This window comes from Dermochelys coriacea, chromosome 2 (genome assembly GCF_009764565.3).
Source record: "Dermochelys coriacea isolate rDerCor1 chromosome 2, rDerCor1.pri.v4, whole genome shotgun sequence".
Classification (NCBI taxonomy): Eukaryota; Metazoa; Chordata; order Testudines; family Dermochelyidae; genus Dermochelys; species Dermochelys coriacea.
The window spans coordinates 228710411-228722762 of NC_050069.1; the positions used below are offsets into that span (position 1 = coordinate 228710411).

Genomic DNA, 12352 nt, shown 5'->3' on the forward strand with positions numbered 1-12352 from the left:
GAAAGATAAACAAATTAAGCATGATGGGGTAGTTGTATATTATAGTCCCCATTTTGTAGACAGGGAGATAGAATTACAAAGGAATGAATTCTTGCAATGATAGAATCAGAAATGGAACCCAAACTTCTTGGCACCCAATCCTGAGCCCCTTTACATCTGACCCCATTCCATCCTGTAGATCAAAATATTACCAACATCAATATATGGCTACCTAGAATGGGCAGTACTAATTGCCATCCTGCTATTTACTACCTGCCCATCATATGGAATAAAGCTTCCATAGCTTTCACATGATCAATGAAACATTTTGACAAATATTTGCCTGGCACTATGCTCTGAAGACCAACAGCCTGGGGCATTGTAATTGGAGATCCATGGATCCATACATTAGGTTTCTCTCGCCAGCATAGTCATAGTCTCCCTGGCATTAGGGCACTATGTTGCAGGGGATTTTGCTTCTTTTGTGCTCCCTATTTATCACTTCTTCAGCCCTGTGATAGTCCGTCTCCATCCGAGTCTTCCATGGCCTGGCCTTCCAGCCAGGTAACCTCTTCAGTTCAGCCCCCTTCCAGGGTAATAAAGTCCAAATGATCATTTGTCTGACTCTTTTGAGCTACACTGAAGTTCTCTGATTCTTGGCCCTTACCCCCAAACCCTGCAGAGCTTTTCCTATGGTACTTCATCCTAGCAGGGTTTTTCCCCCTGTCTGGGGACTCTGGAAGCTTATTTCAGGGCTGTGCCTGTTCCTTGTAGGCTCTAGCTCAGGGCTTTCCCATGGATTCCTGCCCTGCTCCCTTTAGGCCTTCCAGCCTAACTTCCCCAGGAACTCTTCTTGCTCCTCTCTCCTGGGTCTCCCCCTCTACTGCATTCACAGCTCTATTTAAGGAGTTCTCTCCCTGATCCCCCTCAGCTGGGGTATCTCATTAAGCTCTATCACACCCAGCTGGATCATTGGTTTCTAGATTACCAGAAAGAAAAGGAGTACTTGTGGCACCTTAGAGACTAACAAATTTATTAGAGCATAAGCTTTCGTGAGCTACAGCTCACTTCATCGGATGCATTTGGTGGAAAAAACAGAGGAGAGATTTATATACACACACACAGAGAACATGAAACAATGGGTTTATCATACACATTGTAAGGAGAGTGATCACTTAAGATAAGCCATCACCAACAGCAGGGGGGGGAAAGGAGGAAAACCTTCCATGGTGACAAGCAGGTAGGCTAATTCCAGCAGTTAACAAGAATATCAGAGGAACAGTGGGGGGTGGGGCGGGGGGGAGAAATACCATGGGGAAATAGTTTTACTTTGTGTAATGACTCATCCATTCCCAGTCTCTATTCAAGCCTAAGTTAATTGTATCCAGTTTGCAAATTAATTCCAATTCAGCAGTCTCTCGTTGGAGTCTGTTTTTGAAGCTTTTTTGTTGAAGTATAGCCACTCTTAGGTCTGTGATCGAGTGACCAGAGAGATTGAAGTGTTCTCCAACTGGTTTTTGAATGTTATAATTCTTGACGTCTGATTTGTGTCCATTCATTCTTTTACGTAGAGACTGTCCAGTTTGGCCAATGTACATGGCAGAAGGGCATTGCTGGCACATGATGGCATATATCACATTGGTAGATGCGCAGGTGAACGAGCCTCTGATAGTGTGGCTGATGTGATTAGGCCCTATGATGGTATCCCCTGAATAGATATGTGGACAGAGTTGGCAAGGGGCTTTGTTGCAAGGATAGGTTCCTGGGTTAGTGGTTCTGTTGTGTGGTGTGTGGTTGCTGGTGAGTATTTGCTTCAGATTGGGGGGCTTCTGTAAGCAAGGACTGGTCTATCTCCCAAGATCTGAGAGAGCGATGGCTCGTCCTTCAGGATAGGTTGTAGATCCTTGATGATGCGTTGGAGAGGTTTTAGTTGGGGGCTGAAGGTGATGGCTAGTGGTGTTCTGTTGTTTTCTTTGTTGGGCCTGTCCTGTAGTAGGTGACTTCTGGGTACTCTTCTGGCTCTGTCAATCTGTTTCTTCACTTCAGCAGGTGGGTATTGTAGTTGTAGGAATGCATGATAGAGATCTTGTAGGTGTTTGTCTCTGTCTGAGGGGTTGGAGCAAATGCGGTTATATCGTAGCGCTTGGCTGTAGACAATGGATCGAGTGGTATGATCTGGATGAAAGCTAGAGGCATGTAGGTAGGAATAGCGGTCAGTAGGTTTCCGATATAGGGTGGTGTTTATGTGACCATCGCTTATTAGCACCGTAGTGTCCAGGAAGTGGATCTCTTGTGTGGACTGGTCCAGGCTGAGGTTGATGGTGGGATGGAAATTGTTGAAATCATGGTGGAATTCCTCAAGGGCTTCTTTTCCATGGGTCCAGATGATGAAGATGTCATCAATGTAGCGCAAGTAGAGTAGGGGCATTAGGGGACGAGAGCTGAGGAAGCGTTGTTCTAAGTCAGCCATAAAAATGTTGGCATACTGTGGGGCCATGCGGGTACCCATCGCAGTGCCGCTGATTTGAAGGTATACATTGTCACCAAATGTGAAATAGTTATGGGTCAGGACAAAGTCACAAAGTTCTGCCACCAGGTTAGCCGTGACAGTATCGGGGATACTGTTCCTGACGGCTTGTAGTCCATCTTTGTGTGGAATGTTGGTGTAGAGGGCTTCTACATCCATAGTGGCTAGGATGGTATTTTTAGGAAGATCACCAATGGACTGTAGTTTCCTCAGGAAATCGGTGGTGTCTCGAAGATAGCTGGGAGTGCTGGTAACGAAGGGCCTGAGGAGGGTGTTCCTCTGATATTCTTGTTAACTGCTGGAATTAGCCTACCTGCTTGTCACCATGGAAGGTTTTCCTCCTTTCCCCCCCTGCTGTTGGTGATGGCTTATCTTAAGTGATCACTCTCCTTACAATGTGTATGATAAACCCATTGTTTCATGTTCTCTGTGTGTGTGTATATAAATCTCTCCTCTGTTTTTTCCACCAAATGCATCCGATGAAGTGAGCTGTAGCTCACGAAAGCTTATGCTCTAATAAATTTGTTAGTCTCTAAGGTGCCACAAGTACTCCTTTTCTTTTTGCGAATACAGACTAACACGGCTGCTACTCTGAAACCTAGATTACCAGAGGGGCTGAAGAATAGCTGCTAAGACACAGCCCAGCTTCCCTTAAAGGGCTAGCCAGCCTTTGACAATCCTCCACAGAGGACACCCTGCTTCCACTCCTTAAGAGCTCAAGTCTAGGGGTTTCCAATGAGTGGCTATATGAAAACTGATTAATTTTTCTATTTTTGTGTATTACACCAAGGCTCAGAGCCAAAGATGCCCTTGTGAGTTGAACACAAATATGACAATTAGCTGCAGAAACTCGGTTTTTAGAAACCTGGACAAAACTTAAACTGTAAATCCATCCCCTCCTGGCTGCTTTTGCCCTCATTCATCCCCTTCTCTCATCCTTCTTTTTGACCTCTCACTCTCCTCTGGCTCCATCTGCACACAATACAAGCATGCTGTGGCTCCCTCATCCTCAAAAGGCCATCTCTTTACTCACTCTGTGTCTCAGCTGCTTCCATTCTCTTCTTTCTCGGGACTCCAAACTTCAGTTTAGATCCCATCTAGTGCAGCTTCTGCCCTTTCCTCTGGACTGAAACTGTCAGTCATTAAGGACCTCTTCATGGCCATATCTCAGAACTTGAACTCCCTCCTTGACATTTGACACGGCCTTTGACACTGTCAATCATACCCTCCTTAATATCCTGTCCTCCTTGGACTTCTGTATCCTTCCTCTCCTAATACCTTCAGCCTCTTTCTGTAGGAAAAAGAGAGGAGAACCCAATCTCTGTAGGAATCTATTTCCTTTATACCCTCTTGTTCAATCTCATTCACTCGCATGATTTCAGCTACCATCTTTATGCCAATGATTCAGAAATCTACCTTTCCGGTCCTGACCTGTCTCCCTCAATCCAATCCCAAATCTCCACTAGACCTCTGACATCTACTTCTGCACATCTCAATAACAGCTTAAACAAAACAGCTAAAAACAAACTACTTATATTTCTTCCTATACTCTCCCCCCTCTCTCTTTCTGTTACTATCAATAATTCCACAACCTCTCTGTCACTCAAGTCCATAACCTAGGAGTCATCTTTCACTCTTCCCTATCCCTTAACCCACACATCCAGGCTAGGTACAGATCTTGCAGCTTTCTATTCAGTTCTGTATTTAAGATCTAACCTCTTCTTTCTATTAACACAGGTAAAACTTTCATTCAGCCTTAATCATATCCCATATTGATTAGCATAACTTCCTCCTCTCTAGCTTCCCTGATATCTATATCTCCCCAGCCCTCCTATCTTTAATCAATTCAAACACAGCTACTAAAATCATCCTCCTTCTCCAGTGTTCTGTGATTGTCATCCCCATCCATACTTCCTCTGGCTCCCCATTTTCCTTTCCCATCACATCCAGTACAAGCTTGTTGTCCCAACCTTCAAGGCCTTACAAAGCTCTGCCCTCCATACACATCTGCTCATTTCTTATCATGTTGTCCCTATGCCCATTACTACTGCTCTGCCAAAGATGCTAGCCTAGACTGCTTCTCCTACAACCATTTTGGTGCCTTCTTGAATGCTGCTACTTATGCATGGGAAGTCCTTCCTGAACTAATTCATAACTAATCCTTTCCTTCAAGTCTCTGCTCAAGACTCATTCTCTTTTATAATTCCTACAAGAAACTGGCCCACTAGTCCATGGATAGAATGAAGAACCGTCTAAAATTATTAGATACATACTACTTATTTGTGTGTGTGTGTGTGTGTGTGTGTGTGTGTGTGTGTGTGTGTGTGTGTGTGTGTGTGTGTATACAAATTGTATTTATTGTGATTGTCATTGTTCTCCAACCCTTTATGTCACTTGTCTTCCTAGATCATAAACTCTTTCAGGCAGAGACTGCATGGGTGTGGACAGTATCTCGCACATTGCAGGCACTACAGGGAGACCATTAATAACTCAATAATAAATGTATAATGTAATCTTATAAGGTACTCAACTTTTGCTGAGCCACTAGGTAGAAGCAAACCCAAAAGTTAACTCTGTTAGCTGCAATTTTGGTAGTTTCGACAGCAGTAATGTGTTTTATTACTGGGGTGTTGCACCATAATAGCCAGCATATTGAATTATCCAACTTCAACAATACACTTCTCAGACTTTACAGTGTTGCAAAAATACTTTCCAAACAGGCAGCTTTCTCAAAGCTTTCTTTAAGCAAATGTAGCAGAGCTGCAAATCATATGTTGTCAAGATGACTCAGAACTCCGGGATGAGGCAGTGCAATGCCCTTTTCAATTAAGAAGTATCCATCCTTCTAAAAGAAAAATGTATAAAATCAGTGCAGACTTATTGATTTTTTTTTTGGTCCGTTTATATTCCAAACATCCCTTCCCATCACAACTAATTACTGATTCCTTCAATGGGGCAACAGCCAGCTACTATACCATGGGAAGGACTATGAATGTAGCGGGTAGCAGAAGGAGGCTTATTTATGAAGCAGGAAAGCTTCTAGTTGCATGCTGATATTCTAGTAATCAGCAATGGTGGGAAGAAAATAGATCACTTAACATTTTTTTAAAGCTTGCCTCTGTGTAGAAACTTTGCTGAAAATACAATTCAACTTTTTATGTTAAATCAACAGATATTTCTCTTTTTTTGAGTGAAAGGGATGAGATTAACATTGCATAATAACTGTTAAACATGGATGAAATGCAACATCAAATTTTTCAGGAACAGCAGGGTTGGTAAATAAAAAAAAATCTGAAATCATATGTATGGAAAGACATGACTATTCAAGAACCTAGGGAGTCATATTGGGCTCCGGTTTAGGCAGAGTTCCAGGCCACTATTTTGAACTGTAATGTTGTACTTGATTGCAATTTTAGATATTTGTAACAGATGTGGCATGTGCTGTTACAATATGTGAATGGCTCAAACTTCAGGAGTCCTCAAGTGATTTTTGAAATGCTGACACAATTTGATTTTTTTTTTAATTATACACATCTTGAAAGCATTTAAAACTGTTGTAAACATTGTATCATGTCATAAATATAGTCTCGGCACCAGGAAATTCAGAGGATAAAAATGAATGATGTATACAGGTAACTGAATGTGCTATGAAGAAACAATGTATTACTGAACCATACACAGAGAACAAAACTTCCTTCAAAGTTTGTCAGAAGAAAAAAAATGTAAAAATTTACTGTGTATATATTTAGGGTGGAAAATTAAGCCTACTATGATCTTGGATTGCAACAGTCACCATGTTTATTCCAGGATCTGTCTTTGACAACATGTTCTGAGAAATGTTTTGTAATATTAGGTAAAAAGATAGCCCTATCAAAACACATAATATATTTAATTGGATTTACATTGACTAAAATTATTTCCCTTCATATTAGTTTTGTAGTGATTGCAAATGTTCACGGTTTAGGTACTAATATGCAACCACTTATATAAACAGTTTTTTAAGTGATAAGGATAGCAATCACTTTACTTTTTTATATTACTGTATTTGTTTCAATTTTAATAAGTATGTCTATACTCATTTAAACACAATCATAATGCACAACATTTATTCAAAAACTGACATTGCACTAATTTACTGCTATGAGTATCTTTTCAGCAGTGTTGTTGCAAATAAATTTTTCTTCCTCTAGGTGAATTTTAAAAAACAAGCAAACAAAATCAGCCTGTCTATACAAATCCTTAATTAGATTCAAAAAGCTAGAAATCATCTCTCTCTCTCTCTCTCTCTCTCTCTCTCTCTCTCTCTAATTAAAAAAAACACCTAGGGCCCACTTTAAATTAAGAGAAATAAAAAAGGTAATGAAACTCTCCCTTCAAGTTCTGGACTAAGTGGTGTGCGGTTTTTTGTTTTTTTGTGTGGTGTGTGTGTGTGGTTTTTTTTTTTTTTTTTAAAAAGCGCTGCAGTAGGATTACTGTTCCCCCAGGACGCACAGGAAATGAGATATGCATCTCCCTGAGAAAACATTTAAGTAAATACTGCTTTTATCTGATGTACCCCTATAGTACATTCCTCTGTCTGGATTACAAATACCTTTCTAAACACAATTTCTTACTTTCCCAGAAAAAGTAATTCTCTCTGTTCTGTGTTTGTACAAAGCTATTACCATAGCCCTAAATAGCATTCCAGGAAAAAACAAAGCTTTCCTAATTTTAAAATCTGAGTTAAATGCACCCATATTCTTAAAAGCAAGTGGATCAACCTAACGCCAGATTGTCACTGATGCAGGAAGTTGGAAGACGCATATCTTCCCGGCATTCATAGATCAGCCACACTCAGGGAATGTGCAGTAAAGGATCATTTGGTCCATTGCCTCTACCTCAACCTAGAGTGACGTAGCTATGAAACCCTCCCCACACCTAAAATAAGTTTTAAAAGAATAACCTGAGCTAACCCAGCGTCACTGCTTCTTGCTACAGACTAAAGCAGAGAGGGTCACTCTCAGCTGCAGGAGGGTTTTGTGATGATCAGTGCAAGGTTGATAACTGCATCCTGGGTACTTCATTGGTAGGTTGACTTCGAAGCCCCCTCCCCCTTTGCTGTGATTTCTATGCATGGCGCAGCATCATACATGACTAGCATTTGGAAAGAGCCGATTTCACCAAAGACACGTCTCCGGGGCAACAAGCAACCAAATACTCAGCTGCCGGCTCCTACCACTTAAAAAGCCCGAGCCAATCGCGAGAACCAAGCACCTTCCTGACCTGCTTCCGATCCGAGCGGCTGCTGACCCGAGTGTTGAGCACCCCATGCCCAGTCTGGGGGCCGTCTTCCGGGCGGGGAATCAGACGGAGGGGGACGATATTCTGCCTCTCCATAAATCGGTTTTCAGCCCTTCTCTCCATCAACAAGGCGTCTCCTCGGGGAGGGAGAAATGCACACGATCACGCCGCTGGCCACGCTATGCTAAGCTGTTCTCGCTGCAATTACAAATCCCCTCCTCCCCCATCTCTCTAGCTCTGCGTGGACAGGGGTTGGTGTCTGAGCCACGCTTACTGCTCACAGGGCACAGACAGCGATGTGGTGGGGGCAAGATCTCCATCTTAATGTGGCTTTTCTTAAAAATGTACCCTTACATATGCACTCTCTCCCCCCCCCAACACATAGCCATGAAATTTAGCTCGTGTTCGTAGCAGCTACATGATGTGTGAATTGCACCGGTGTGGCTCCTACCATGCACCTGACAGACACATCCTTGCCACTGGAAAGGGTAAGCCCCCAATTAAAGGTCATTGCATGCGGCAATCATAAACGGTGGTAACTTACCTGCCTGCCTGGAATGAACCAGAAAGAAGGTCCCCAAGGCACAAAGCATCAAGGAGAGCAGGTAAGCAGCAGGCTGCATGGCTGTGTCCTTCCGTTCCCCCCCACCCAACTGCCTTGGAAATTATCAGAGACAGGTCTGCATGGTGCAATATTGAGCAGCTTTGCGCTCTCGCCCCCTCTGTCCTGTGTGTTCTATGGCCAGCCGTGCATTGCTGCTCCCTCAGTACTGCATTGTGTTTTACTGGCTTCCGTTAGCTTTCAGGATCTTTTACTGCATTGGGTGGTTTGCTGTAGCTTAAGTGAATTCACGCTCCTCCCATCTCTCCTCATCCACATTCAGAACCCTCTAGTAGAGAGACTATATCAATAGCCAGCTAGGCTTCCTGAAAAAATCGCTCTCCACGACTCTGGAGATGGAAAATGAGTGAGTGAGGTTAGCTGGGAAATGTAGTTATTAAAGCCCTGCAAGAAGGACATTTAAAATTATACTGGTCAGAGCATTAGAGGAAAAAGTATAAGGCACAAACTTGCCCCAGGAGGGGTGCACTCAATAATCTAGTACTTTTCTTTTACCTCTATTTTCCATGACACAGGTATTATTACTGACATGCCATTTGCATTTTGTTTAAAATGTGTCAGTTGCTGAGATTCCTCTTTGATGGGGTCCCCCAGGGTGCCACCTGGAACTGGGGTACCACTAAGCCCTCTGACCCACCATCCTGAGCTTCCTCACACACTATGCTGGTGTGACAAGCTGCAAAGACCTTCAGCCTGCACTTTCACCAGCATTCACAAAAGAAGGGACACACCCAGCTGCAGTTACACACAGGCTCTTAAACACCAGCTTCCCAGTCTAGGACCCCAGAGCAGGACTATCCTGCCCTGGTCAAATCTGGCCAGTTTATGGGGTTAATACCTGCTCCACCTCTCCCTTAATGTGGTAACTAAGCAGAGATTTTCCCCAAGCACTCCAGTCAAAGCTCACTGGGTTAGATTAAAATATGAAATGTTTAAGTGATAGAAAATAGATCAAAGCAGATCACCTAGTTTGCATTTTTTTTATTTACTAAATCTAAACTAGAAAGATAGGATATGAACTAGCAAATCCCCACTCTGGCTGATGAGACAGGTGGGCTCTAGATTCTTATGGGACAAGCTGCACTTGCTTTACAGCTTGGAATCCCCAGGTCTTTCATACACAAAAATCCCTTTAGCCTGGGTCCAGCACTTCCCCCCCGTTCAGTCTTTGTTCCTCAGGTGTTTCCAGGTGTCGTCTTGTGTGTGGAGTGAAGAACCAAAGATTACGTCCCTACCTTATATAGCGTTAGCATACGGTGGGAACCCTTTGTTTCAAAACTTGGTTCCCAGACCAGTATGTAGGAAAACACTGACATCCCAAGATAAAGTCCAGAATCATGTGGCGTGGTCGCATGTCCTTGTAGAGTCATAGCAGCAATTACTTACAAGCTGTCTGGACTGTTCTCAGGAAGGCTCAATAGGTAGGAGATAAGCTTCTAAGGTCTGTTTTCCCTAATGGTTCATTGCCCTGAATAGACCCTTCCCAACCAGCTATCTAGACTGAAAGCATCTTGGCTAGTGGGCATTACCCAGGTGTAACTACATTTGAAATACAGATACATAGTCAATATTCAGAACTTCAGATACAAAAATGATACTTGCGTACAAACAGGATAATCATTCAGCAAATCAGAACTTTTCAATAGCACTTAACATTACTTATCAATCATATCATAATATTATTACTGTGAAGAATGAGGTGCAGCGTCACATCCTCAATCAGGTGAAAACAAACACCATAAACAATACTAACTAAACAGGTAAAGAATAGGTGACCCATTTTGTGCAGGTATGTGGAATTTAGTGGGACCTTTGTGCTGGATCTCTGTCCTCATTTTCTTCCTTCTCCTTCCCCATCCTCAAGAGTCTTAACTATTCCCTGCATTTTCCCCCTTCTGTTTCCTCCTGTTCTTCCCCTTTTCTTCTTTTAGTCTGTTCTCTTTTTCTCCCTGCTGACTCCCCCTCCTGCAGAACACCCACCAGGAATTTCTAAAATTGCATACAGAACAATAGCATGGAGCATGGTTGACTTGAGGGAGGCTTCTCTGCTCCTTGAAGTCTTTAAACCATGATTTAAGGACTTCAATAGCTCAGACATGGGTGAGGTTTTTCATAGGAGTGGGTGGGTGAGATTCTGTGGCCTGCACTGTGCAGGAGGTCGGACTAGATGATCAGAATGGTCCCTTCTTACCTTAGTATCTATGAATCTATGAATACTGTTCACATTAAAATGTACTGTGCGGAACCTCAGGGTGAAACAAAAGGTATACAGAATTCCTCATAGTGTAATCCTGTCATACCTAGGAAAGCTTCTTTCCTCAGCAGAGCAGCCTCTACATGTGTGACTCATTCTACATTCCCACCCACTAGGAATTGTATAGCAGTATTAAGTTATTGCAAAATTATTTGACAGTCTTCAATTAATCCATTTTTCAGAGCTTGACAGGATTAGAAACTGCATGAGAAAAAGAAAACCAACAATTTCCAACTTGGCAAAAGGCTAACAGTGGGGTACCCTTAAAATGACCCAATATTGAGATTAGTTGAGAGGACTGTCAGAAACTTCAGAGGGCCCTGACTACGCAACACAGTGGCAGATGAAATTGCATTGACCAACTGTGATGCTTTGGGATTCAAGCGAGACCAGTAAGGTGTTGTGTCACTGCCTGCCCTGCAACTCTGGTGCCAAGCATGCAGGTCGTACCCTGGCTTCCACCACTGTTCCTTTTTGAGAAGTGACCCCAACATCTTTCAAATCCTGAACTTCCCCAAAAACTGTCACCCTGCAATGTCTAGCCCTCTTACTGAACATTTACAGAAGTGATTGAATGTGTTGCTCCTTTAAATAGACTATACACTGCAGCTCATTAATCTAACTGTGAGTTGACAAACACTCCTTTCACTCACAGCACTGCACTGGTTTATAGTAACAGTCAAACAAGTTTATTAAACAAAAATTCATAGGTTTAAGTGATACCAAGGATAAGGAATGAAGATAAAAAGGGCTTCAAGCAAACAAAAGTAAAAAACACTGTTCTAAAGACTAATACTTAAATGCCAGCAAGTTACAAGGTTTGCCTAAGCAGGTTTCTCACCTTACTCAGTTCCAGAGACTTCAAACCCCTTGGTTGAAAGATCCAATGCTCTGTGATTTCAAGAGCTCTGGCCCCTTGAGCCTTTCAAGTGATAGATGCCCAGACAACACTTTTTTCTCTTTCTGGGGAGAATACACCATTCTGTCTTCCCAAAGTTCATTGATCTGCCTTCAAGAGACAGGAAGTCCTCCTGGGGGTGGAGTCTCCATCCCCTGTTGAGATTGTTAAGAAACTATCTCCCTCCCCCCCCCACCTCTCTAGGTTGATGGCTTTGTTCACCCTTTATGTAAATATACCATCAGTGTGTCTGCCTGATGACCAGGCGGGTTAGACAAGCAAATACACATTCCTCTGTCTAGGACAAACTGGACTTAGGCATTGTGTGCCAAACACATTTTAAGACCATAATTCTAGGACATATTTATAACATTTTGTACACACCTCATACGTACATCATGCAAGTATATTAATGATCAGTGAGTTATTAGTTTTCCAACAGTATATTACATTTCCCATGATATATTTGGGTTTATATCATGACAACGTGTTAGGTGTAGTAGGTAGGATAGGAATCACACAGAGTAGTGAACCACCATTGGACCTCTGTGTAATACTAACACAAGGCAATAAACATTGGAAGGCACAGTGTGATGAATCCAGTAAACAGAAAACTGATGTTAGTCACCTCTATTTCAGGGACAATGTTGACCATCATAGTTCGTACTCCATAGACCAATTTGGGAAGAACATTTACCACACTAGCCACAGAGCCATTGGCCTAGCTGTGCTGATCGAACTGCATGTTGTCTCTGTGCCAGGCACTGTCCTTCCATCTGCTCAGTGTGATTC

At 42.7% G+C, this 12352-nt stretch overlaps 1 protein-coding gene across 18 annotated transcripts in view; it reads right to left on the reverse strand.

The window, feature by feature from the left end:
* ADAM22 (ADAM metallopeptidase domain 22) overlaps positions 1 to 11750 on the reverse strand; it is a 203045-nt gene extending 191295 nt beyond the window's left edge. For 7 of the 18 annotated variants that reach the window (XM_043509370.1, XM_043509365.1, XM_043509371.1 and 4 more), the window contains exons 1-2: positions 8331 to 11749; positions 7769 to 7923 (exon numbers count right to left, since the gene is read on the reverse strand). In XM_043509370.1, coding sequence (XP_043365305.1) covers positions 7769 to 7923; positions 8331 to 8409 — 234 coding nt within the window. In that variant the 5' untranslated portion in view covers positions 8410 to 11749. Of the gene's footprint in view, positions 1 to 7768; positions 7924 to 8330 lie in introns of all 18 variants that reach the window. The other 11 variants (XM_043509369.1, XM_038391259.2, XM_038391261.2 and 8 more) reach the window with 4 other exon arrangements.
* Between the last annotated feature and the right edge of the window lie 602 nt (positions 11751 to 12352).